Source organism: Chiroxiphia lanceolata, chromosome 16 (genome assembly GCF_009829145.1).
Source record: "Chiroxiphia lanceolata isolate bChiLan1 chromosome 16, bChiLan1.pri, whole genome shotgun sequence".
Lineage (NCBI taxonomy): Eukaryota > Metazoa > Chordata > Aves > Passeriformes > Pipridae > Chiroxiphia > Chiroxiphia lanceolata.
Window position 1 is genome coordinate 12,063,944 of NC_045652.1, and position 22,901 is coordinate 12,086,844.

The 22,901-nt window shown below is 43.2% G+C and overlaps 1 protein-coding gene across 1 annotated transcript; it reads left to right on the forward strand.

The window, feature by feature from the left end:
- Positions 1 to 4,927: 4,927 nt before the first annotated feature.
- EIF3B (eukaryotic translation initiation factor 3 subunit B) lies at positions 4,928 to 21,296 on the forward strand. The gene is made up of 19 exons (XM_032704273.1): positions 4,928 to 5,469; positions 8,629 to 8,821; positions 9,868 to 9,987; positions 10,078 to 10,135; positions 10,767 to 10,895; positions 11,919 to 12,076; positions 12,704 to 12,835; positions 12,935 to 13,001; positions 13,535 to 13,581; positions 14,386 to 14,596; positions 15,122 to 15,194; positions 15,698 to 15,820; positions 16,327 to 16,405; positions 17,256 to 17,394; positions 17,864 to 17,989; positions 18,445 to 18,522; positions 18,989 to 19,097; positions 19,553 to 19,670; positions 20,712 to 21,296. Exons 1-18 carry the CDS (start codon positions 4,977 to 4,979, stop codon positions 19,654 to 19,656), a joined length of 2,439 nt encoding a protein of 812 aa, XP_032560164.1. The 5' UTR covers positions 4,928 to 4,976; the 3' UTR covers positions 19,657 to 19,670; positions 20,712 to 21,296.
- The last annotated feature ends 1,605 nt before the right edge of the window (positions 21,297 to 22,901 follow it).

Consider the following 22,901-nt stretch of genomic DNA (forward strand, 5'->3'; position numbering starts at 1 on the left):
CCGTGTCCCCGCACAGCAGCACCCCGCGGCTCTCGCAGGGGCAACGAGCCGTCCCTGCCGCCGACGGGATGGCTCCGAGCGCTTCGGGACCGCTGCGGGGTTAATAACAAATCCCCTAACCATCTTAATAGCAAATCTCCCAAACATCTTAGTAGCAAATCTCCCAAACATCTTAGTAGCAAATCTCCCAAACATCTTAAACCATATAAAGAGAAGCGATCGGCTCACGGGCTTAATATGGGACTATTCCGAAATGTAACTGATTTTTTTTTTTTTCGTGAAATCTGAAAAGGATGGTTGTTGGGAATGCGAAGTTCAGGGAGACTTTGTTGTGAGCTATGAAAAGTAGGTAAATTGCTGTTGAGGCTGTACTTTGGGGTTTTAAGTCAGAGAATCACAGGATCAATTGGGTTGGAAAAGACTTCTGAGATCACCGAGTCCAACCTAAGACAGAACAGCACCTTTGTCAACCAGACCATGGCACTCAGCACCAAACCCAGTCCCTCCTTAAACACCTCCAGGGATGGTGACTCCACCACCTCCCTGGGCAGCCCATTCCAATGTCTAATCACCCTTTCTGAGAAGAAATTCCTCCTAACATCCAAGCTAAACCTTTCCTGGTGGGATTAATACTATGTCCTCTCATCATATTAATTACTCCCAGACAATTCTGGTATATTTTCTTTCACAGAGTTCCCTTTCCCCACGGCAGTCCTGCTGCCATCTAGTCAATTAATGAAGTTTCCTATATTCAATATGTTTCTATATTTTGGATGCATGTGGATTTTTCTGAGATATTCTTAATGATAAGTTGAAAGTAGTTATTTAATGTTTTTTTCAAAGAAAACGCCATTGCACATTTTGTGCTATGCTCCTGAAGGAATGCACTAATACAGGTAAATATGGTAAAAATCAATATTAACCTATTCAGGAAAGCCCAGAAATATGAGCATTTGAAATGCAAATACCCTTTCCAAAACTGCATAAAAATAAGAATTGCAGGTATGAGCACTTCTCATTTTATTACTGATTTTTTTCCCCCCACTTCCTGTAGTTTATTAGTCAGGAATGACATGGCTGACACTGATGAAATGTAAGGCACATGTGGTTTTCCTGAAAACACCATCAAACAAGCAAAACTCTCTATAGATTCTGGACCTCCAGACTGAGATATTACCAATCCATAATAAGGCTTTATGTTTTCAATATCCAAAGTATTGGATGCATTCACTAGTTAATGTTCCTGGTATTTCTTAGTCACGGGAAGAGAAATGGTTATGTCCACCGTATGCAGAGAGAACTAAACCAGAAAATTATGAAGTGAGAATTATTTCAGGTGTAATTGCAACCATAAGGCTCCCCCTCGAAACTTTCTGTGCTGCTACAAAGATGTGAATGAGTCGAGTGATTCTCCTTCTCCTCCTCCCTCGGTGCTGCTCCAGCTCGGTCCCAGAGCGTGGGTGCAGACGAAAGCTGGGTATAAAATTAGAAAAGCACGGCATTATTTGAGCTGAGAGGCCCTTCAAATCATGTTTGTACAGCAGCAGAGCAGTTTTGCATGCTCAGCACTTCTGAAAACTAAGCCCCACAGGATTTTTCGCCTATATAGCATTTTTTGAGAAAATGAATAGAGGAATCAACACGTTCTCATTTAGCTATAGATTTTTGATTGGTCTGTACTTAAGCTAATAGCATAACTATTTATTTGGTATAAATAAGACATTCTCAACTGAAGATTGCTTTGGAGTCTTGAAGAAAAATACTGTGAAAAATAATTCAATTGCAGAAATAATTTTTGAACAGGGCCAGAAAGACTCTGCTTGACATGAGTCGTTGAACACTTCTATATTCGCTGTAACTGCAGTGAAAGCTTCTGGAAAACTTCAAGCATAAAGAAACAATAAAATAATGTCATAGAATCACAGAATGGTTTCAGCTGCAAGGGACCTTAAAGATCCTCTTGTCCCATGGGCAGGGACACCTTCCACCAGCCCAGGCTGCTCCAAGCTCCGTTCAACCTGGCCTTGAACATTCCCAGGGATGGGGCAGCCACAGCTTCTCTGTGCCAAGGCCTCACTACCCTCACAGGGAAGAATTTTTCTCTAATATCTAACCTAACCCTGCCCTCTGTCAGTGTGAAGCCCTTGTCCTGTCACTCCAGGCCTTTGTAAGACATTTCTCTCCACCCTTCTTGTATCTCCCTTCAGGCACCGGAAGGGGCTACAATTAGGTCACCCCACTTCCAGGCTGAACAATCCCAATTCTCTCAGCCTTTCCTCACAGTAGAGGTGCTCCACCCCTCTGATCATCTTGGTGGCTTTTCTGGGCTCACTCCCACAGCTCCATGTCCTTCCTGTGCTGGGACCCCAGAGCTGGAGGCAGCTCTGCAGGGGGGGCTCCCCAGAGCAGGGCAGAGGGGCAGAACCAGCCCAGTGTAGTGACCAATGTAATGCACAAGCAGGTCCCCACCCGAGGCCCTGCCTCATTCCAGGCACGTCCTGTCAGTATTAGATAGAATTTCATACAAGAGCTTGCTTACTCCCTCAGAATTCAGTTTAGGAAGCAGAGCTGTCAGCTCCACTATTCTCAGATCACCTGCACACACTGAAATTCATGAGGCGCTGCTGGTTTGAGGGTTGTGCTATAAAAAGCCATTCCCGCTAGATTTCCTTCCCCAGATTTCCCATTGATTGGGAGTTTTGCATGTGGAATGCTTAAAGGAACAGGCTTCAGCTGCCAGTGCCAAAATCTCTGGTTTTAAAAGTTGTTCCACTTCCCCTCAGATTGCTGAGTGAGGACTGGAGGAAAAAGAATAGCAGTGAGATAAAACAGGGACTGAGGGGAAATTTCAACAGAAGAAAGGAAAAGGGGAAGGAAGGAAGAGCAGATAAATCAGAAGTTGCTGAAAAGTACAGGAAAATGCCGAGAACAGCCCATGCAAAGTCAGGGAAAGGAGGATCCAACGTTTAGATCCAGAGTTTAACCAAAGTGACTGGAGAAGTGCAAACAGGAAGAAAGTTAATTGCAGAAATTGCACATTCCAGCAATACAGACAACTGTGGGGGTGGTGAAACGCAAGGAACAGAGACCACATACACAGTCCTGAAGAGCCATGGAATACTGAGGACCCAGCTGGGACTACGAATGGAACGGCAGCACCTCCTCCCTCACATTTGGAGAAATATGTGGTTGTGATGGCAGGAAACAGCATTCTCTGTTCACTTCAGCGTGTCGGTGCTTCTGCTGACTGGGGAGTCAAAGTCTGGTCAGCTACCATGATATAATGAGGGGAAAAAATAGCCGCACAAAGTGCCAGTCATCGTTTCCATTCATACGTGCTGCCCGTGGCTCCAGAAAGGAATGGACACGCTCGGCGAACGGAATGTGAGCGGAGCTCGGCTGCCATCGTGTGACTGCCCGATAAATCACACAACGGGACTGTCCGCCTTCGCTTCGTATCCTCTTCCCTCGAGATTTTATGAGAGATACTGCAACGGGGTCTAAATTTAAAATGCCAAGTACAATGCCTGCTCTGTCCTTCTCGTGTTTGTTTGTTTGTTTGCTTGTTTGTTTTCATGGTGGCATTTTTACTGTTTGGATGATCTGACTGAAAGCACTGGGCTAAAAAAATAAAACCACCAAAAGTCCTACTCAAAACGCAAGTGTTCACCTCCGAAGAGGGCACAGAACTATTCCTCGAGAACTAGTCTGAGCTTTTTCCTCTACAGTTGTCATCTCAAGAAGGTAAATTCCAAGTTCCCTTAGCCGCTTTGAACACACTGTATTAGCACACATGCTGAGAAAAGTGACATTCTACGTATTTTTCATCAGCTTGAGGTGCCCGGGACAGAAGGCAGTAGTTTAATCGATAACGTGGGGCCAGGTCTCTCTAATGGTCAGCCACGTTGGTAGCCGGTGTGAAAAATAAATTCAAGCTTTAAAACAATTTAAAAATCATCCTAAAACGCCAGGACTGTGCACCGTGACCCCTCAGATCACTGCCCCTACTGAGTGTCCGACTGCACCGGGAGGTCATCGCCCCTCTGAAGGCCTCTCGCGCTAACCGGGGCGTGCAGCGGTGCCAGGGCATGGCCCCCCTCACCTTTTACCTCACGGAAAATATTATTTTAACCCCACAAAGGTCTAATAGGGATTAATAGAGCGCTGGGAGGCGGTCGTGAGGACGTGCCCCCTCAGCTCCCACCGCCGCCATCGCGCCTGGCTGATGTGGCGCTGCCGCCGGGCAGTACCACGAGGGCCCGCCGCCGCGGGGGTGGGCGCTGGCCTCCCGCGCTCACCGCCCTCCAGCACAAACGCGGCGGTGTCCGTGCAGCGCCCCGCGCCTCCCCTCTCCGCACGGGCTTGGTAGCACCCGCGCGCGCGCCCCGCCAGCCTTCGGGCGAGCCCATTTGCAGGGGGGAGACGGAGAGTGTTTCGCGCCAGTGCGCTCTCCTGTCACCGCCTGCGCAGCGCTGAGCAGCAGCATCCGGTGAGCGGCCGCACGTGCAGGGAAGTTTCACTGTGTGCCAGTCCAGTTAAATGTCACGGCGCCTCGCGCCTCCCGAAAAATGGTTCGGCCGAGCCCAGCCCCAGTAGAATGGAAGGAAGCGCCATCTTGGGCTCGACCACAGCAGGCATGAAATAGGGGCGCCGGAGGTGCGGTGGGGTGAAAACGAGAGGAAGCCGCCGCTCGCTGAGGAAAATAAGGGTAGCAAAGTGTCCAGACCTTCTTGAGCTCGGAGCAGGGACAAGACGGCTGTAGTGGTGGGCGTGGCAGTGGGCGGGAGCTGCGGGGAGGATAAGGATCTCCCCCCTCCCACCCCGCGAGCGTTGGTAGGCGCCGGCGCGCGCGGGCCGCTGGGCCTGGCGCACATGGCCCGGCAGTAGGAGCCGCCCGCACCCCCCCCTCCGACCGACCGGGCACCGGGACCGAGCACCGCGCACCGCACCGGGCACCGCGCCCGCCGCCGACCCCCATGCAGGACACCGAGGAGAGCCCGGCGGCCGCCGCGCCGCCCGGCGCGCAGGGCCCCGCCGAGGACCCCGAGCACACGGACGCGCCCGCGCCGCCGGCGGAGCCGCCGCCGCAGCAGCAGGAGCAGCAGGAGGAGGAGGACGAAGAAGAAGAGGAGGAGGATAATGATGATGGAGGCGAGTCCGAGGCGCCGCCGGGGCCCCCCGAGCCGCCGCCGCCCGCCGAGGAGCCCGAACAGGAGCAGCCACCGGCGGAGCCGAAGCCGCCGTCGGGCCGGGAGAGCCCCGCCAAGGCCGAGCCCGAGCCCGAGGCCGAGCCCCAGGCCGGGGCCGAGCCCGCCGCGGAGCCCCAGCCCGAGCAGCCGCCGCCGGCCCAGGCCGAGCCCAGCGCGGCGCAGCAGAACGGGGAGGCCGCGCCCGCCGCCCCCGCCGAGCCCGAGGACGAGATTTCCTTCAGCGACCCCGAGGACTTCGTGGACGACATCAGCGACGAAGGTGCGGGGCAGGAGCGGCCGCGGGGGCGCTGCGGGGACCCCGGCCCTGCCCGGAGCTGGGGGAGCCCGTGGGGGGCCGGGTGAGCCCGGGCTGGGAACGCTCTGCCCCGACCCCTGGGGATGCTGGTGGTACCCAGCACGGTCTGCATCGCGTTAGAACATCTGTTGTGCTAAAATATGCTGTTAAAAGTGTTTAAAAATCTACTGCTAAACTTCAGGTATCAATCTCTGGGCTCCCCTCAAAGAGGGGAGTTCTCAACTCGTGCCCCTTCCCTTTGCCTCCATTAGTTGAACTCAGCTGTAAAACCAGAAGTTTTAAATGGTTGACGCGGTGATTGCAAACTGGGGTTTCATCGTTCTCGGGGTTTTTTTTCCATGCATCCAGAGTGAAATCTGTAGGTAAATAGCACTGGTTTCAGAAGAGTTACTGTTCATGAAGATGCGACATAGGCAGTTTGTGACAAGGAAATAGGGAAAAGTTGTTTCTTGCAGTGGAAAATTCCAACCCAGGCTCTTTTAAAAGTATTGAATATTTACTGCCTTAAAATGGCAAAGCTGTTGTGTAACTGCACAGACAATCAAGGAAATAGTTGATTTCAGCATACAGGTATTAGAACTCTATTTTACTGTTTCTCAGATAAATCTTTATCGGTAAATTGTCTTAGTTTTTAGTTAGCAAAAGTACTTATTTGGCCAATATTTGTTCAGCATATGTGCTGTTGTAGGGACTCATGTATGTGCCTCCTGCATATTTTGGGTCCGTTACACATATCAGAACTAGAAAGATGTTTCTAAAGCACGTGATTGTAAATCAGTCAGTTATTAAATTGGTGGAATACAGGTCATACATTTGCCTCCTAGTGTTCCAGGCCTGTGTTTAGCTTAATAAAATAGCAGCCAAATATCTTAGATTAAGAAAGTATTTGCTGTTCTCAGTATAGTAGTTGTGTTGCTCTTTGAACTTGTACATTTGTTCCTTAAAGAGACTTTGGCTTGGATTCTTTTTGTTTAGTTAAGTGTTTGCTTGATACACTTGGTCTACATCTCAGATTGTTACGTTCAGTTCTTTCTTCAGAAACTGGGCATATTTTCCATCCTCACCTGTTTTATTTGTTAATTAATTTGGCTAACTTCTCAGCTGTATGAATAATCCAGTGTTAGTGGCTGAATTACAGTGTTTAAGTTTAGTCAGCCTTGCTGGTCTGGCTTTCCCATCTGTGTGTTACTTCATGAGTTTCCTTATTCTTTTCCCCTTATCCTGATGCCTCCCCAAGGAGAAAGGCAGCCCATCAGTGTCACTGATCAAGGCTCAGGATAACATCCATCTTCAGGAACACCTGTGAGATGGCCCAGCTTTGGGACTGGACCATCTCAGATCCATTCCTTCAGCTTTTTTTCCCCAGAGTGGTGGTGGCAGGGCAGAACAGCTGACCCAAGTTAAAGCAGGAGAAGGGGGTGTGTTGGACAATCACTTAGGTGCAATGAAGCTTTAGCTCAGATAATGACAGTGGTCCTTAAAATACTGCCAGCTGAAGATAGCCATGTATCCACCACACCCTGCTTCCCTTCTGGGTGCAATAAGAGCTGGCTAAACCAGCTTCTTACCCTTTGAAGATTCCTTTGTTCACAATTTTGAATTTAAGGCAGAGGAAGGGCACAGTGGAGGAATTTGTTTTCACTCTGTTACAGTTTTGAGTCAAGACAGAGTGCTGCATTCTTGCACAGGAATCTTAACACGCATTCCTTGGCTTGTCTGAAGGGCTACAAAGTCTTTTGTGAGAAGTGGTTGTGAAAAAAATGAGTAATGGAGCCTTAAAATCATCCTTTTGTATTTTGGTTTGGTTTTTTTCCTTTTTTTCATCTTGTAGACTTCTGTGAAAATGTCCTTGTGGGACATGCTTTTCTTTTCTATATTGTATATTGTTAATTGTAGTTCCTTCGTGCACATGGAGAGCATCTTTTTGAGCAATAAATGGTACAAACAACAACATTCTGTGAGTACTACATAATCTTGGTGGTAATGGCCTAAACGTTTTTGAAGCTTATTGCCCCAGATGAGTGCAAACCATCATGTGTAATAACCTGTTGAAGGTTAAAGTTATAGAAAGCAAAGGTTTTCTGGTAGTTGAAAGTAAGCATGTTTCTCCTATTTCTTCATTGCTAGAGATCTTTCCAGTGTTGTTTCTGGGCAGAATAATTTGTAGAATTCCCAAACCAGCAAAAATCTATAAAAATGTCTTCAAAATATCAGCATATCCAACATCCTTTTTAGTTTCTTGTCATATTTTAAATATTTCTACCTATGCTTGGATTTTTTTTCTTTTTCTGTGAATACCATATATAGTTTGAGTTTCCAAGTTTTATCCTTGTTCAAATTCAAAAGTATAGCAGCATGAACTTATTTTCTGTGTGGTCTTGTATTTTATAATGGTTTTCACCTGAGACTTACTGCAGATATTCAGGAATTAATATAATTGAAGAATATCCACAGTGTGAACAGGTGTGTGTCCTGTCTGCAGTGAAGGCTTAAATATGGCTTTAAGTGTCTTGTCCTAGACCTTTATTTTTGTGTTTAATTAAAGGTTTAGAAGGAGTGCGAGTTCTTAATTATAGTGATGCTGAGACATGCAGAGCTTCCAGTATGGCAGATAATTTTGAATTAGGCTAAAACTTGTGTAATTCAGGAGGGAGGTGCATGGTACTTGTTTTCCCCCTCAAAATCATCTGGTTGTAGTTCGAGCAAGGGGACTAAGCAGAGTTTGGGTAGTAAATCTTACAGTTGTCTGTGCTGTTGTCAGTTTTGAGGACTTTGTGAGCCAGTTCCATCTCCTGAAAAAAAAAGGTAATAGTGCAGGTGTTGATGATCACAATGTAAGGTATTTCTTTAAAAAAGACTTCAAGAGTTGGCAGCTTGAAATTTGTCACGAAGCCACATAATCATGTCTCTGAGGCAGGAAGTGCTGTTGGAGTGTTGTGTGTTCCCTTCAGTGGTTTCTCTGATAGAATGTTCGTTCACTGCCAAGTTTCTTAAATGATTCTTTAAATTTCCTCAGATTTGGAGCTCTTCTGTTCTGTTCCTCTCACTATTCTTTCCATCTTTGTCTTCCTCCTTCACGTTGCAGACGGGTGCCTTAGTTTCCTGTGTGTGCTCTCTTTGCAGAACTGCTTGGTGATATACTGAAAGACCAGCCACAGGAAGCAGATGGGATAGACTCGGTGATTGTCGTGGATAATGTTCCCCAGGTTGGGCCAGACCGACTTGAGAAACTGAAGAATGTCATCCACAAAATATTTTCCAAGTTTGGTAAAATTATCAATGAATTTTATCCAGAAGCAGACGGAAAAACAAAAGGGTAAGTCATGATAGCTCCAACTAACAGGATTGAAGCACAGCTCTGACTTTGCCTTGATTATTGGTGTCAATACTTTATGGCCAGTTTTTATGATAACCTCATAGTCATTATTATCACCTGCTTCTACCTTAGTCTGTACAATCCTGACACCTCATCTCAGTGACAGACAAGTGTATGAGGGAGCTGAGAAGCTTAATAGCTCATTAGGCTCCAATGTGGAGCATGGCAGGAATTAATTATGGAAACAGTTCAGCTGGGTTTGGAAAACAGATTTCTGTGCAGTACTACATGAGTGGGTTTTTGTTAAATTTCTGCTCTGGCTGATCAATGAGTTAAAGGTCCACTTGAGTTAAAAACTTAGTACCAGGGAATGTACTAAGTAATGCAAAATAGGCTGTCAGTATATGTAGCATATATTGCTGAGTATTGGAGGAATACATAGTTTGGAAGGCATAAAAAAGTGAGTTTTCTGGAGTGGATAGGTTGTTGGTTCTATGAGGTCAGTGTGAGAAAATTATTCAGTCTCTGTGTTCGTGCGTCTCTTTGAGGCAATGTCTGATGCTGTTCAGGATACTGTTAGTCTTAAGTCTGCTGGGCTACCAGCTGGGTTGGATCAGTGGCCAGAAGGAAGCTGAGCTGGGTAATTGAAACAAGAGTGGTGCTTTGCTGTGCCTGTGACAGCAACAGTTACAACTCCTAAACATGATGTGTCATTCAGCTGGGGAGAGCTGCAGACATAACTTGCCTGTTCCTGGCTGTCATTGTTGTCCTGTGTTGTGTTGAATTTGCATTCATCACTGACTCTGGCCCATTCAGAAAGGATATCTGATTAATTGAGGTCAGGCCAGTAGAGCTAAAAAGTGCATGTGTGCCTGTGGCCAAAATGGAGGTTAATTGCCTTTGCCTAATTGGCTAGGGACAAGACAAGAAGTTATTTTGTAGATGCTCTGTACTGAATTCTTAATTTATCCCCGTTGTTTTATCTTTATTATGAGCTGGTTCTGTAGTCAACAAGGTCTTCCTGCTTTGGTCTTCCTTCCCTGTAGGTACATCTTTCTGGAGTACATGTCTCCATCTCACGCAGTGGATGCTGTGAAGAATGCAGATGGATACAAACTGGATAAGCAGCACACCTTCAGAGTCAACCTTTTCACAGACTTTGATAAGTGAGTGCAACCATTGTGGGTATCTGTAGATTTGGGATTTCTAATCAAGAGTGCCTGTGTGGAGTGTAACCAACCTAATTGCTCTTTCAGGTACATGACAATCAGTGATGAATGGGAAATCCCTGAGAAACAGCCATTTAAGGATTTGGTAAGGAATTTCTGGAAAAGTGGAAAGAATATTCAGCATAATGTTAAATGGTTACTTCATTGCTGGAGTGTCCATATGAAAATAGAAATGATGTGTTCATAGTGTTATAAGTAGCAGTAGGAATCACATGCTCCTGTTCCTTAGTTTTCACTGTCATGAAGTGACAGGAAGAACTTTGTGGTTCTGCTTAATAGTACCACATAGTATAAAGCTTGAGAGTAAATAATAGTTTTGCACAAATAATTTAAAAATAGATTTTCAAAAGCATCTTTTTATATTTTTAATTGTTTGAGGCAAACTTTGGTGTTTGTTACCAGCAGCTTTGTAAATGGTCTGGTGGAAAAAGGGATAGGGTTTTTTAAAAAAAAATTAACAACAAACCAAATAAGATATTTTATGCAAGAAGTATTAAACATCATCAAACCACCTTGAAAGTCCACCTGTTCATAATGTGCTCTCTTAGCCTTAGTTGGAGTTCTTTAATTTCACTTCAAAAACATACTTGCAGTGCTAAGACCCCAAAGCTGCACACTCTGGTGAGACCAACTTCCCCCGCCAGGTAGATACTAATTTGGGGAACTTGTCTTAGCCTTTGACTCACTGATAATCTTCTTGCTTCTGTTTTTCTTAGGGGAATCTCCGGTACTGGTTGGAAGATCCTGATTGTAGGGATCAGTACAGTGTCATCTTTGAGTCAGGAGACCGGACCTCCATTTTTTGGAACGACATCAAGGAACCTGTTCAAATTGAGGACAGAGCAGTGAGTGTCCTGGAAGTGCTGTACATGGCAGATACACTGTCAGTCTCCTTCCTTCATTTTATGACATTGCAGCTTTTTAATAAAAAACAAATCTTTTTTCCCCCATTGCTGAAATACTTTTCCTTGTGAAGAGTGGTGAAACCACATCATTTAGAATTAGGCTTAGCTGCTTAGGTGAAAATAATGTGGAGTGAACTTTTGGAGTTTGTGGTGGTGTTTGTTTTTTTTTAACTGGTCCATGATACCTATTAGTTTCCTTCATCTCTCTGTTACAGGTGATTCAGAAAGACCTGAAATGCAAAGTCAGAGTTTGAGGAGCACTAGTCATTAGAGCTGAATGTGTGCCTATGTTTGCTGCTTCAGATGACTTCTTGCTTTTGTGCTGACTACAGAGGTGTTAAAGAGGAATAGCTGGTTTGGTAATGGCATATAAAAGGGAGAGTTAGTCTGCCTGTCTGCTGCAGGCACTTGACTTGCTGGGAACTGTTAGGACCCAGCAGCATTTTCCTTAATAACCATTGTGCATTACAGTAGAAAGAAGTTTGCTTTGGGATGGTGAGAATATTTGCTCATCACCATGGTCACTGGCTGTGCTCTGTATTGCTGAAAGCTCTCTAACTTAGCTGAAGGTTGAGAGCTGTGTGGTTAAGAAACTTGAAATACCCTTCCTTCTGAGAATAGTTGTTACCAGGGCTGAAAGACAACAAGGAACCCCAGGCCTGTTAGGTGGGATTAGTTGTTATTATACAAAGGTTGTCACTGTACCTGGAATATGTTTTTGGTGATCACTAAGTTGAAAAGGTCTCAACTGACAGTTTACAACCTGAAGAATAAGTACCCATACCTTATGTGCATGAATGTGCACTTCACAACTGGTCCAAGGTATCACGAATTCTAAGGTCTTCACTTAGTAAATGGATTTTCAAAATGTGATGCTGCAAGCCACACACTAATTCTTTCCCTCTTTTGGGAATACAGCATGAAATTTAAACCTTTGTGTGTATTTTTTTTTTTTTAAATCAGAGGTGGACAGAGACCTACGTGCGTTGGTCCCCCAAAGGTACCTACTTGGCCACGTTCCACCAGAGAGGCATCGCACTGTGGGGTGGAGAGAAGTTCAAGCAGATTCAGAGGTTTAGTCACCAAGGAGTGCAGCTTATTGACTTCTCACCTTGTGAAAGGTATGGAACATGACACTGGGATAAGGGATCAAAAGCATGAGGCATTAGTAGCATCCTCCAAATCTGTAGTGCTGAAACGAATTCCTTAAGCCTTCTTTAACATTAAAGAGCTCTTCAGAGAAGGCTAAAATAATTCCAGGACTGAGATGCATCTTCTGTTGATAGTTTTCAAGTGAGATATTTGGAAGCAGTTAGGTTTTATGCTTTATTGTGTTAAAGAGAGGTTATCTATCTTTAAGTGGAGAAGTTTAGCAAACCTGTAGTTTGGGTTGGATAAGGTCAATGGATTCATGTTTGGTTCAAAACCAATGAAGTTCTTGTGTTGAAACTATATAGTAGGTAACAGTGTATTTGGTGAGTTCCCCTTCCTTGTAACGTCAACATGGGAAGACTTGCACATAAATCTGGAGTCTTTTCACCCAGAAGCATGCCAGGGAAATACTGTATCTTGGAAGCTTTCTCCTCCTTTGTCATGCTGCTCCTATTTTTCCCTCCTCTCTGAAAAATCCCGTTAGAGAAACTGCTGTCTGAAGGTGTGTGGTGTTTAAATATTACTTGGATGAAAGCCTTATGGTACTGACATACTGGATGAAGTTCCAATTGTGAAATTAATTATTTCTTTTGTAGGTATTTAGTGACCTTCAGCCCTTTGATGGACACGCAGGATGACCCTCAGGCCATCATCATCTGGGATATTCTGACTGGCCAAAAGAAGCGAGGATTCCACTGTGAAAACTCAGCTCACTGGCCTATTTTTAAGTAGGTTGAGAAGCAGGATTAGAGTAGAGAATTGTAGTCCCAGACTTCATTTATTAAAAAGGCAGTTCCAAATTAATATTTTTTTTCTTTTTTGCTTAGATGGAGTCATGATGGTAAATTCTTTGCTCGAATGACTTCAGATACCCTCAGCATCTATGAAACACCTGTAAGTTCTTCCTTTTTTTTTTTATAATGCTTATTGCATTACAATGTCAGTCTTTCCTATGGTTTTCAGTAATGCACTTTAGAGCTGGGCTTAGAGGGAAGAAATCAATTTGCTCTTGTCTTGTTCTTTGCTGGGTGAAAAGCTTTAGCTGAGTGTGACAGTAAATTTTACACCACATATCTAGAAGGATTAGACAGCTCAATATACTACTTAAAAGAATCAGTAGGATCAAGGTTGTGTGATTCCTCCCAGTTCTCAGTAGCAGGTGAGTGCCAAAGTACCCAAAAAGCACTATAAATTGCAGCCTGATCTATTCTGTTTTGCTTTTTCTTTATCATTCAGGCTGCTGTGCCTACTAATTATCTACAGCAACTTTTATTTTGTTTGTGATTGTGGTTGCATATGTATAGTGCAGGAGCTCTGAAAGCTACAGAATTTCCTGGTTTCTGTGCTCTAATGATGAGAGTAGAAGGTATATGTGTACATATAAGAATGCTACTGACTTGAAAATTTGTCCTTCTCTCCTCTTCTAGTCTATGGGTTTGTTGGACAAAAAGAGCTTGAAAATCAATGGGATAAGGTGAGTCTATTCCTTTGTAAACATGACTGCTCTCTTTAATTGTAATCTTTTTTTCTGTGGCTTTGTTATGGCGAGAGAAATCTTTAGACTGTTGACTAGGGCAAAAGGCCTTCTATGCTGAGGTGGTTAAATTAGACAAACTGGGAAAAAGAAATGGGAAACTCTCCATTCATCAGTGAACACAGTTGACAGCTTCTGTGCTATGAAATGCTCTGTGGAACTCCTTAATCCAGGATCTAGCTTGGGAGTCCTGTTCCTTGTCTACCAAACCAGACTGGAATGCAGTTTGTTAGGGAATCTCTCCCTAATGGGGTTGGTGTGCTGGCTTAGAGCAGTGTGCTGTGTACTGCCTGGTTTGTGCTTCTCTGCACAAGAGACACTGACTCCTGTGAGAGTTTTTGAAGTACTTCTCTGTGAAGCAACAAGAAAATTAAGTGTACCCAGGTGCAAGAAGATTCTCACCAGGGTAATTTAATAGGGTTGGGTTTGGGGGTTTTTTTTGGCTCATTGGTTTAATCAGCTTGTTTTTAGATCTTTGGTGGTTACTCTGTGTGTCACCCCTGCTTTTCAGTAAAATGTACTGTCCTGATAACATTGGTGATATAGCAAATTTAAATAGCAGTTTAAAAATTTAGTTCGGTGTTGTTATATGTAAGGTTATTAAGTTGCCCTCAGTTATTGCCTTTTATATTGAGAACTGATATTTATCTGCAACATTCAGATACAATGAGAGAAAATGGTTTCTGCTTGTAGTATCTCTTAACTAAAAATTAAAATGGCCTATTTTTAACTTTGTTCCTGTAGAGACTTCTCGTGGTCTCCAGGTGGTAACATAATTGCTTTCTGGGTGCCTGAGGACAAAGACATCCCAGCAAGAGTGACTTTGATGCAGCTGCCTTCTAGACAAGAAATTCGTGTGCGGAATTTGTTCAATGTAGTAGATTGTAAACTGCACTGGCAGAAGAACGGGGACTACCTGTGTGTGAAGGTAGACAGGACTCCCAAAGGCACACAGGTAGGTGGATTCTGATTTTATTGGCAAAATTTGGTTCTATCTCATGCTGACAGTACTGTCTTTTAATATAGACAATGTAAACTGTATCATGCAAAAACTATTTTTTTTCCATTTGAATTTGAAGCAAAGAGGAAAATCTGTGCAGTGATTGTATCCAGGATTTGCTTTGACTTTAGTGGCCTCTTGGACTTGGGTGAGAGCTCTGTGCCTCCCCTGTTTTCCTGCTCACAGTTAAGCAGCTGTTCATGCAGCACAATGAGCCATATGTTTATCTGTCCTAATTAAATTTCATAACAGTCTGAAAAGCAACAAATGCTTTTGTACAACTACTAAGTTATTCTTTATCAGAACAGAGAAATTTGGAATGTGTTTGGTAAGGAGGCATATATCTGCTCTCATTAAAGGAACAAACCTTGACTCTTATTATGACAGGCTAATTGTGTAGTTGTCCTTCTATGCCTAGTGATAAAATTATTTACTCTGCTCTTTTTGTGCTGGATAAAAAGCTGATTTTGACCTTTACAGGGAGTAGTGACCAACTTTGAAATATTCCGCATGAGAGAGAAACAGGTGCCAGTGGATGTGGTAGAAATGAAAGGTAATGCCACGTTATTTCCTTACTTTTGAGCTTTAACTCTCAGGTATGGACACAAAATTCTGTGTTTCTAAGAAATTCCTGTCAGCATTTGACATAATTAGGGAATTAACTCTTGGGAGCTGAATTATTAATGTGCAGGACATTTCCTGCAAAAATGAGAAATCAAAACTTCTGTTGCTATTGGGGCTTGTGACTGACTTGAAAAATTACGAAACTGAAAATGTCTTAGTAATGACATATTAATATAATAATGACTGTATTTTGTAGAAGATGAAGGACTTCATAGCTATAGTTGGAAACACTTCCCATAACTCCCTGCAATTGCCTTATCAACCTGTGTTTTAAAAGAGAGTCTGTATGGCAAAGTCTTTTAACTGAAGGGTTCCCTCTCTTAAGCATTTTGGTTTTCTTTGGTAACTGCTTGAAACCAGAGGTTTGTATTGTCCTTTGACAGAGTTTTAACTCCTTTTTTTTTTTTTTTTTTTTTTTTTTTTTTTTTACAGAAAGCATCATAGCCTTTGCTTGGGAACCAAATGGAAGCAAGTTTGCTGTGTTGCATGGAGAAACTCCACGAATTTCAGTTTCCTTTTACCACGTTAAAAACAACGGGAAAATAGAACTCATAAGTAAGTGACTGAAAACCACGTGAAAGTACAGGTACTAAGCATTTTACATGGCAATAGATGCAGTGAACTCAAAATAGTGGCTGTTTGTGGTGGGTAGTGTGGGAGTTGCTGCTATTCTAACACTGTATTCCAGAAATTAACTTCCTGGTGAGAACTAAACTGTTACTTGAGTAAGCCCAGTGCCTGGGAATAAAAGGCCTATGAGTCAGAATAATTTTTGTGGCTTTGGGAAGCTCATGTGAGGCAAAAGTACAGATTTGGCTCACTTTAGATAAAATTTATTCCCAAGGATGTGCTTGGGTCTTCTGATCTCTTTTATCTGCCAGCTTTGGATGTCCTGGTGCTACTGCATTTTGTCTGTAGAAGTGAAGAGGTAAGGGCTGTTGTTAGGACTTGCTTGCAGAGTTTACAAATGACTTTTGAGGAATCAGTGGGGTTGATGCTTGTAAGATAACTGATGGTGTTGCATTGAGATGTCTTTCTGAATTTGTCTGGTTCGTTTTCAGAAACGTTTGACAAACAGCAGGCGAACACGATATTCTGGAGTCCCCAAGGGCAGTTTGTAGTGTTGGCTGGCCTCAGAAGGTGAGTATTTCAAAGGCTGCTGAACATCACCACTTCCATTGTAAGGAGGAAGAGAGCTAGAGTATCTCACCAAGAAGTGTTTGGTGTCCCTGTGAATGTGGATTACTGTGTAATCCTGATACAGCTGTGCAAAAGCAAAGGAAGAGCAGAGGTGCAACTTCATGATGTAGCTTAGTCCTTTGTACCTTTCACTTGCTATTTTTTACCACACCAAATGGCGAATGTATTTTTTCATCAGGAAAGTGGACATTAAGAAACACCTTTCAGCTGTTAAAGTTAAATACTGACTCTAAGCTAATCTAGTTTGCACCATGCATGTGGCTCCTATGCATTTGTTGTTGCTGTAGCTTTGTGCCCCTTCATGGACAATACCTGTTAATGACTGTGCTATTTTGTAAAAGAGTTACCAGGAGCTTCACTTCAGAGCAACCAAAAATTATTTATATTAACCAGTCAAGTAATATTTGCCTTCACATGCTTTGAGATGAGCGCTGTGTTCATCTTAGAATTCTTTTTTTTCTCTAATCTCTTTGTCACTGCTAAAATATGTCTAAGCACGCGATATTTAAGCTTGATTTTAACTTGCCTAGAGTATGTTTTCACTCTGACTTTAAGCCATTTTATTTATAATCTTAAAGGTCACTGAACATAGAAACAAAAGTGTCATTCTTACTTGGAGTTTTGTTTTTATCCATCACGTTATTTCCTAGCCACAGAACCTGTCTCTTGGTTGCGGTGGAAATTTATCTTTGTACTGAGGAGTTTTAGGGATGCAGCTTGTGAAATGCTTTTAAAAAATGACCAGGCTACGTTAGTGTGTAAAACAATCTGTCCTGTTTTGTCTTTGCAGCATGAATGGTGCCTTAGCATTTGTCGATACGTCCGACTGCACCATGATGAACATCGCGGAACACTACACGGCCTCGGACGTGGAGTGGGATCCTACGGGCAGATACATCGTGACTTCTGTGTCTTGGTGGAGCCACAAGGTACTGATGCCTTTTTGTCCAGAATAAGTTCTGGAAGGGCAGTTCATGAGTCTAAACTGAGTGTCCTTTTTCTGAATTTTTCACTATGTCTTTAGCAGTTTAAAACTCAGTCTCCTGGTGGTCCGCACGGAACGGCAGGATTTATCACACCTGTCGTGGCTTTTGCATGCTTCCAGCCACTGCACTGTAATCCTCTCCTGTACAAATAACAGGATCTGAGACTTTAGAATATGACAGAGGATTGACTAAATTTCAAACTGTTGTAATCTCCAGAAGGTAACTTCTTGGAAAGATTCGGTGAAACAAATATTTTGCTGAGGATTTTGTCTTGTGCAGGGAAGGCACTAACAAAAGCACATTCTGGTTCTCTGGTGCTGATTTTCTGAAAAAAGACCCTTGAGAGATGGAGTGAGGACTACAGTGTGAAGTAATAGCTTACCTTGGCTGAGCTGGTGCACTTCTCTTCCAGGTGGACAATGCCTATTGGTTATGGACCTTCCAAGGCCGTCTGCTTCAGAAAAACAATAAAGACAGGTTCTGTCAGCTGCTCTGGAGACCACGACCAGCTACCCTGCTCAGTGAGGATCAGATAAAGGTAGTGTATCCCACTTTGTGCTGACATTGATTTGGTGTATAAGCATACTTGGTTTCTCCTTCTTAAGGATGAGGCTTGTTATGCAACTGCCTTTTGCCCTGAATGTGTGAACCTCACTTCTGGGAATGGCTGTAAATATTAACTGTATTTTAAGCTCAAAATAGATATGGTTACCAATTGTTCTTAGAGTTAGGGTACAGTGGAAGGTTATAAATAATACTCAAATTGTATTTAGCTGTCCAGACTTCACTGGTTGCATGTGTACAGAAGCATTTACATGATCTGTATGGCAGGAAAAACAAACAAAATTGTAGTGAAGGGAAATTGTCTTGCAGGGAGACGTTTTTCAAAAAAGCATAGCCTGCTTAGGCCTACCAGGGGAGTTCTTAGAGAAGATGATGGATGTGATTGCTAGTCTTGATACTTTAATTGAAATAAAATTATCTGTTTTACAGCAAATTAAGAAGGACCTGAAGAAATACTCCAAGATATTTGAGCAGAAGGATCGCCTGAGCCAGTCCAAAGCTTCAAAGGCAAGATACTTTTGGAATATAATGTAGATGAAACTCTTGTAACCTGTCCTTAGTTATTTTGTAACAGTGAAGTGCAAGTTACTTTTCTTTTATAACAACCATCTGTGTTCATTTGAGTCCAGATGGTTAGAGTTGGTTCAATAGGTAGCTCAGAGAGATGCTGCTGAACTGTCAGGTCAAACAATAATGAGTCTGCAGAGGAACTCCTGTTACCTCGTTAAGCAAAGGTGGTAAAATTTTGGAGTTCTTAGTGTGTTGCTTCATTGGTTTTTAAATTAAGAGAAGCTCTTTCAGTCACAAAAAAAACCCCTCACCAAAACAGCTTCTTGATTACAGAAGAGAATCCTTATTCTTTCAAGTCAATAGAAAGTGTGTGTGTGAGGAAAAAGGTTTGACTTCCAACACAGGTGTTGCACGTGGGTTTGATTTACTGGGGAGGTTTAACAACCTGTTCCTGCCTGTGCAGGAGTTGGTGGAGAGGAGGCGGACGATGATGGAGGAGTTCAGGAAGTACCGCAAGATGGCACAAGAGCTGTACATGGAGCAGCGGAACGAGCGCCTGGAGCTCCGCGGAGGTGAGCCGTGGACAGGGCTTGGGAAGGGCTGCTACTGGTTAACTGCTGCCTCTCACCCAATAAATACCTTGTCCTGGGGGTTCGTCCACTTCTCCTCTCCCTCTGTTTCCTGCTAAAGTGAGTCCCTTGTTCTCTGAAGGTTATTTGTACTTTTTTATTCTGAATCGTGACGGGATTTAAGGGGGGTGGGGAAAGTATTGGCTTGACCTTGGGATAAAACTGTGAAGAGATTTGGATGTTGCATTTAAGCAGGAAATCCCCAGAAGCCCTGTAGTGGAAGACAGTAATGCCTTGGTTATCGTTCAGTAAATTTAGCGTGTGTTTGTTATGAGTTAAAGCACCAAATACTTCCATTTTTCACTGGTGGTTTAAGGACTTTTTCTGCCAAGAGCATCAAATCTTTCCATTGCTGCCTCATTTGACGTATTCAGAGTTAATATTTTTCTCCATTGCAGGGGTAGATACAGATGAGCTGGACAGCAATGTTGATGACTGGGAGGAGGAGACTGTGGAATTTTTTATCAATGAAGAAATTATTACCCTTGCAGAACCAGAGTAATTAATAAAACTGTGGTAAGATAACATAACTCTCTCAGTAGAGAGAAACTTTTTCAGTCAACTGTTGCTATAGATTGGATAATTTGCTTGAGAGAGTCTATTGCATGGGTGTATTGTTCTTTAAGTTGGTTTGTTTTCTCTGTGGTTAGAGGGGTCAAAAGCTTTTAGAGAACTAATTGCAGGCAGTTGGCTTTTTGAGCTATACTGAGCAGAATACTCTCTATGTCTTGTTTTGCCAGAGAGATCAAACCCACAACAGTGAGGGTCAACCTCTGAACACAGTATTTTGCAGACACTGTAAGTTCTGTCAGTAGGAGGAATTGTAGTTGGTATGAGATAGGAATTTTGCCTTTTGAAAGGTTTACATGTTAGTTCAAGACCTGACAGAATTTATATACTGTGTATTATACAGCAAGTTGACTGTGGGCTGTGAACTCAGCCCTTGTTTTCTAGAGAAGTTGTCTAGAATTCAGATGGTAGCAGATTTTTGTGTACTGACTGTCATGGCTTCTTGCTGAAATCTTTTATTTAGTCCAGGGCTTTTCCCAGTTGCTTTTTGTGAATTCATATTATATATTTAGTCTTGAAAATGGAGGCTACTTTCAGCCCCTTGTAGGAAATGTCCTTTAGGGAGCTTAATGTTGAATTGAGGAGAAAAATTACTTTGCTAGTGAAGGCATGTGTAGGATCTCACTTAAGGAAGAGGAAGGGGAGACTGGAAATGTGCCTTTTGCAGCTGTAAGTCACCCTGTAGCTCTTTAGCCTCTAGATATCTTAAGGAGCTCAAGTGAAACATGTATCTCTTGGAGTTGTAGAAAAATTAATAGCCTTGATACCTTCGAATATATTTGGATCTGGCTTATCTGTGTCCCTTACATGGGAAATCTTTTTATGGAAGAGAGAGGGAGAGAAGCTGCTTAGTGTATGGACTTAAACAAACATGAGTTCAGGAAGAGGTGAAACACAAGCTGATGTAGCCTTTCACCAGCTGGCAGAGGTTGAGCTGTTGGTATAAAAGCACAGTAACTAACTCACCTCTTCTTTCCTTTTCTGCAGCACCACCAGATCTTGTGCTGAAAAGAAGTTTGTTCATTTTCCGAAAGCCTATATCAACTTTGGAATTCTTTATCCATATTCTTGCACTCTGGAAGGGTGGATGCACCAAATTTTCTCCATTCTGACACATTGTAGTGCCTTTAAGTCTTGCTACCTGCTGCAGTGAGATACTGGAAAGGCGCTGCTTTTAAATCTTTATTCTTTATTTTTATTTTTTTTTTTTTTAGGGTTTGATTATTTTTTTTTTTCTTTTTAAATCCACTACTACCAGTATTTACTTCCTGACCCTCGTGCAGTCCTTACCAGCTGGCAGTTTTTGCCTATTGCCAGTGAGGTGGGATTCACCAGTGCACCTCTGTCTCACACGCACGATGTTCCAGTTTCAGGACTCTTTCCGTGTCCCGAGGGCATGGACAGGTGTTCATTTTGTTTGGGGAAAAGTCAGCAGAACCATTTCTCGTATGATGTGTCTTAGTGTGCTGAAGCAGCACTACAGTGGGCTATATCCTCCTCCTTTCAGATTGTGAAAGGATGCCTCTCCCTCAAAGAGCTGAATATGGAAATAAAAGCAGACCTATACTAAAACCAGGCTGGCTACGCGTGGTTTGTAGGGAATCTTTCCCTGAGTGATCAAAGTCAAACACACCCACAGTAATAAGAGTGTGTTTGCTGTAATGACTGTATGGTTCTTTTGGATTTCTTTATCCTAGTTCCTCATGGCTCTTCCGGCTTTGTGTTGTGGTTGGTTTGTTTTTTACAATGTGGTACAGCTCATTAATCTGTCAAGTTGACCTGTTCACTCTAGTGGAGTGACTAGAAAATGACTGGATTTCTGGAACTGTTTGCAAACTGATAAAAGCCTGAGGAATTACTGGGTTAGTCTGTCTTATTCTTAAGCCTTGCAAACTTCCAGAGCAGTGCTCTGTATGCACATGCCTTGTGCTCCTTGTTACAGTACCTAGTTTCATTTCCAAAGGCCCCTGTGCTCAGTGAGGAAAACTGTACCTAAAGGTGGTGCAGCAGCTTCTCTGTATTTGTATTTATGAGTAGAAATTCTTTCCTGGATATTGTCAGGGCAGTTAGAGATTGGCCTGCTCCTTGCCCTGGGAAGGGCAGGAGGAAAATGAGGATATTCCTGTCTCCTCTCCTGGACTGACCAGGGAAGTTGTTAAGGTCATCCCTCTTGACTGACTTCCTAAACCCTGAGCTCACTTGTATGGCAGTGTGGGAAGCAGACAGCACCCTCTGGGCACAGGGTAGACCCAGTCAGCTGCAGGCAGCTCTGGCTCAGGGGTGTTTTCAGCACTCACTTTTTTTTTTCCTTAGGTGAGCTTGCTGTGATAGCAAATGCACAAATCCCTTGGTTAAATCCCATGGCCCCTTCACCAGGAACTTTTCAAAATGATTTTTCCATAATCGTGGTAGTGACCTAGTTTCAATAGTTCACTCTTTAACCAGAGGGTGTTGTTTTTCCAGAAGTCTGTATTAGTTTCCAGTGTTTTGCATTTGTTCATTCATAATCCATATAAAATGTATAGTTGATTAAAAGTTTTGTCCACAGTATTTCCCAAGCTCGTTTCTCAACTTGACTGGAAAAAAACTTTCTGGAAGACTTTGTAGAAAAACAATGAGGAAGAACTTCCAACACATCAAAGATCTCTGGTGATAATAGAGTGATTTGGCTTGAAGAGGACCTTAAAGATCATCCAGTTCCACCCCCCTGCTGTGGGCAGGGGCACCTTCCACTTAACCATGTTGCTCCAAGCTCCAGCCTGGCCTGGAAAACTTCCAGGGATGGGACATCCACCTGAATTACTCTGGGCAACTTGTTCCAGTGTCTCATCTCCCTCAAGAATGGTGTCTTGAACTTACATAGCAGGAATCATTTTTATTACCCTTTTGTTGTGATGAGATGACTTCTCAACCATTTTCTAAGTCACAAATTGAGCTGAAAGGTTTTTTTCCTCTGTATCCATGCAATGAAGTTTTATTCCTGACTCTTTTCAAAGTAATGAAGTGTAATGGCAGTGTCAGAGGAACTGAGTTCTCTTCTAAGATGCTTCTCTGAAGTGTGAATCATCACTGAGGGGGGAAAAAAAACAACAAAGAAAAAGCACCCAAAACTGTTGCTCCTGGAGGAGCTTTGGAAGTTGATAAGTTGTCCTGACCAGTGGCTGAGGCCTTTTCTCA

Coding starts and splice junctions, on each gene's coding strand:
- EIF3B (XM_032704273.1), top strand. CDS start 4,977: ATGCAGGACACCGAGGAGAGCCCGGCGGCCGCCGCGCCGCCCGGCGCG. Junction 13,002..13,534: donor TCAGCATCTATGAAACACCT/GTAAGTTCTTCC, acceptor CTCCTCTTCTAG/TCTATGGGTTTGTTGGACAA. Junction 15,195..15,697: donor GGATGTGGTAGAAATGAAAG/GTAATGCCACGT, acceptor TTTTTTTTACAG/AAAGCATCATAGCCTTTGCT.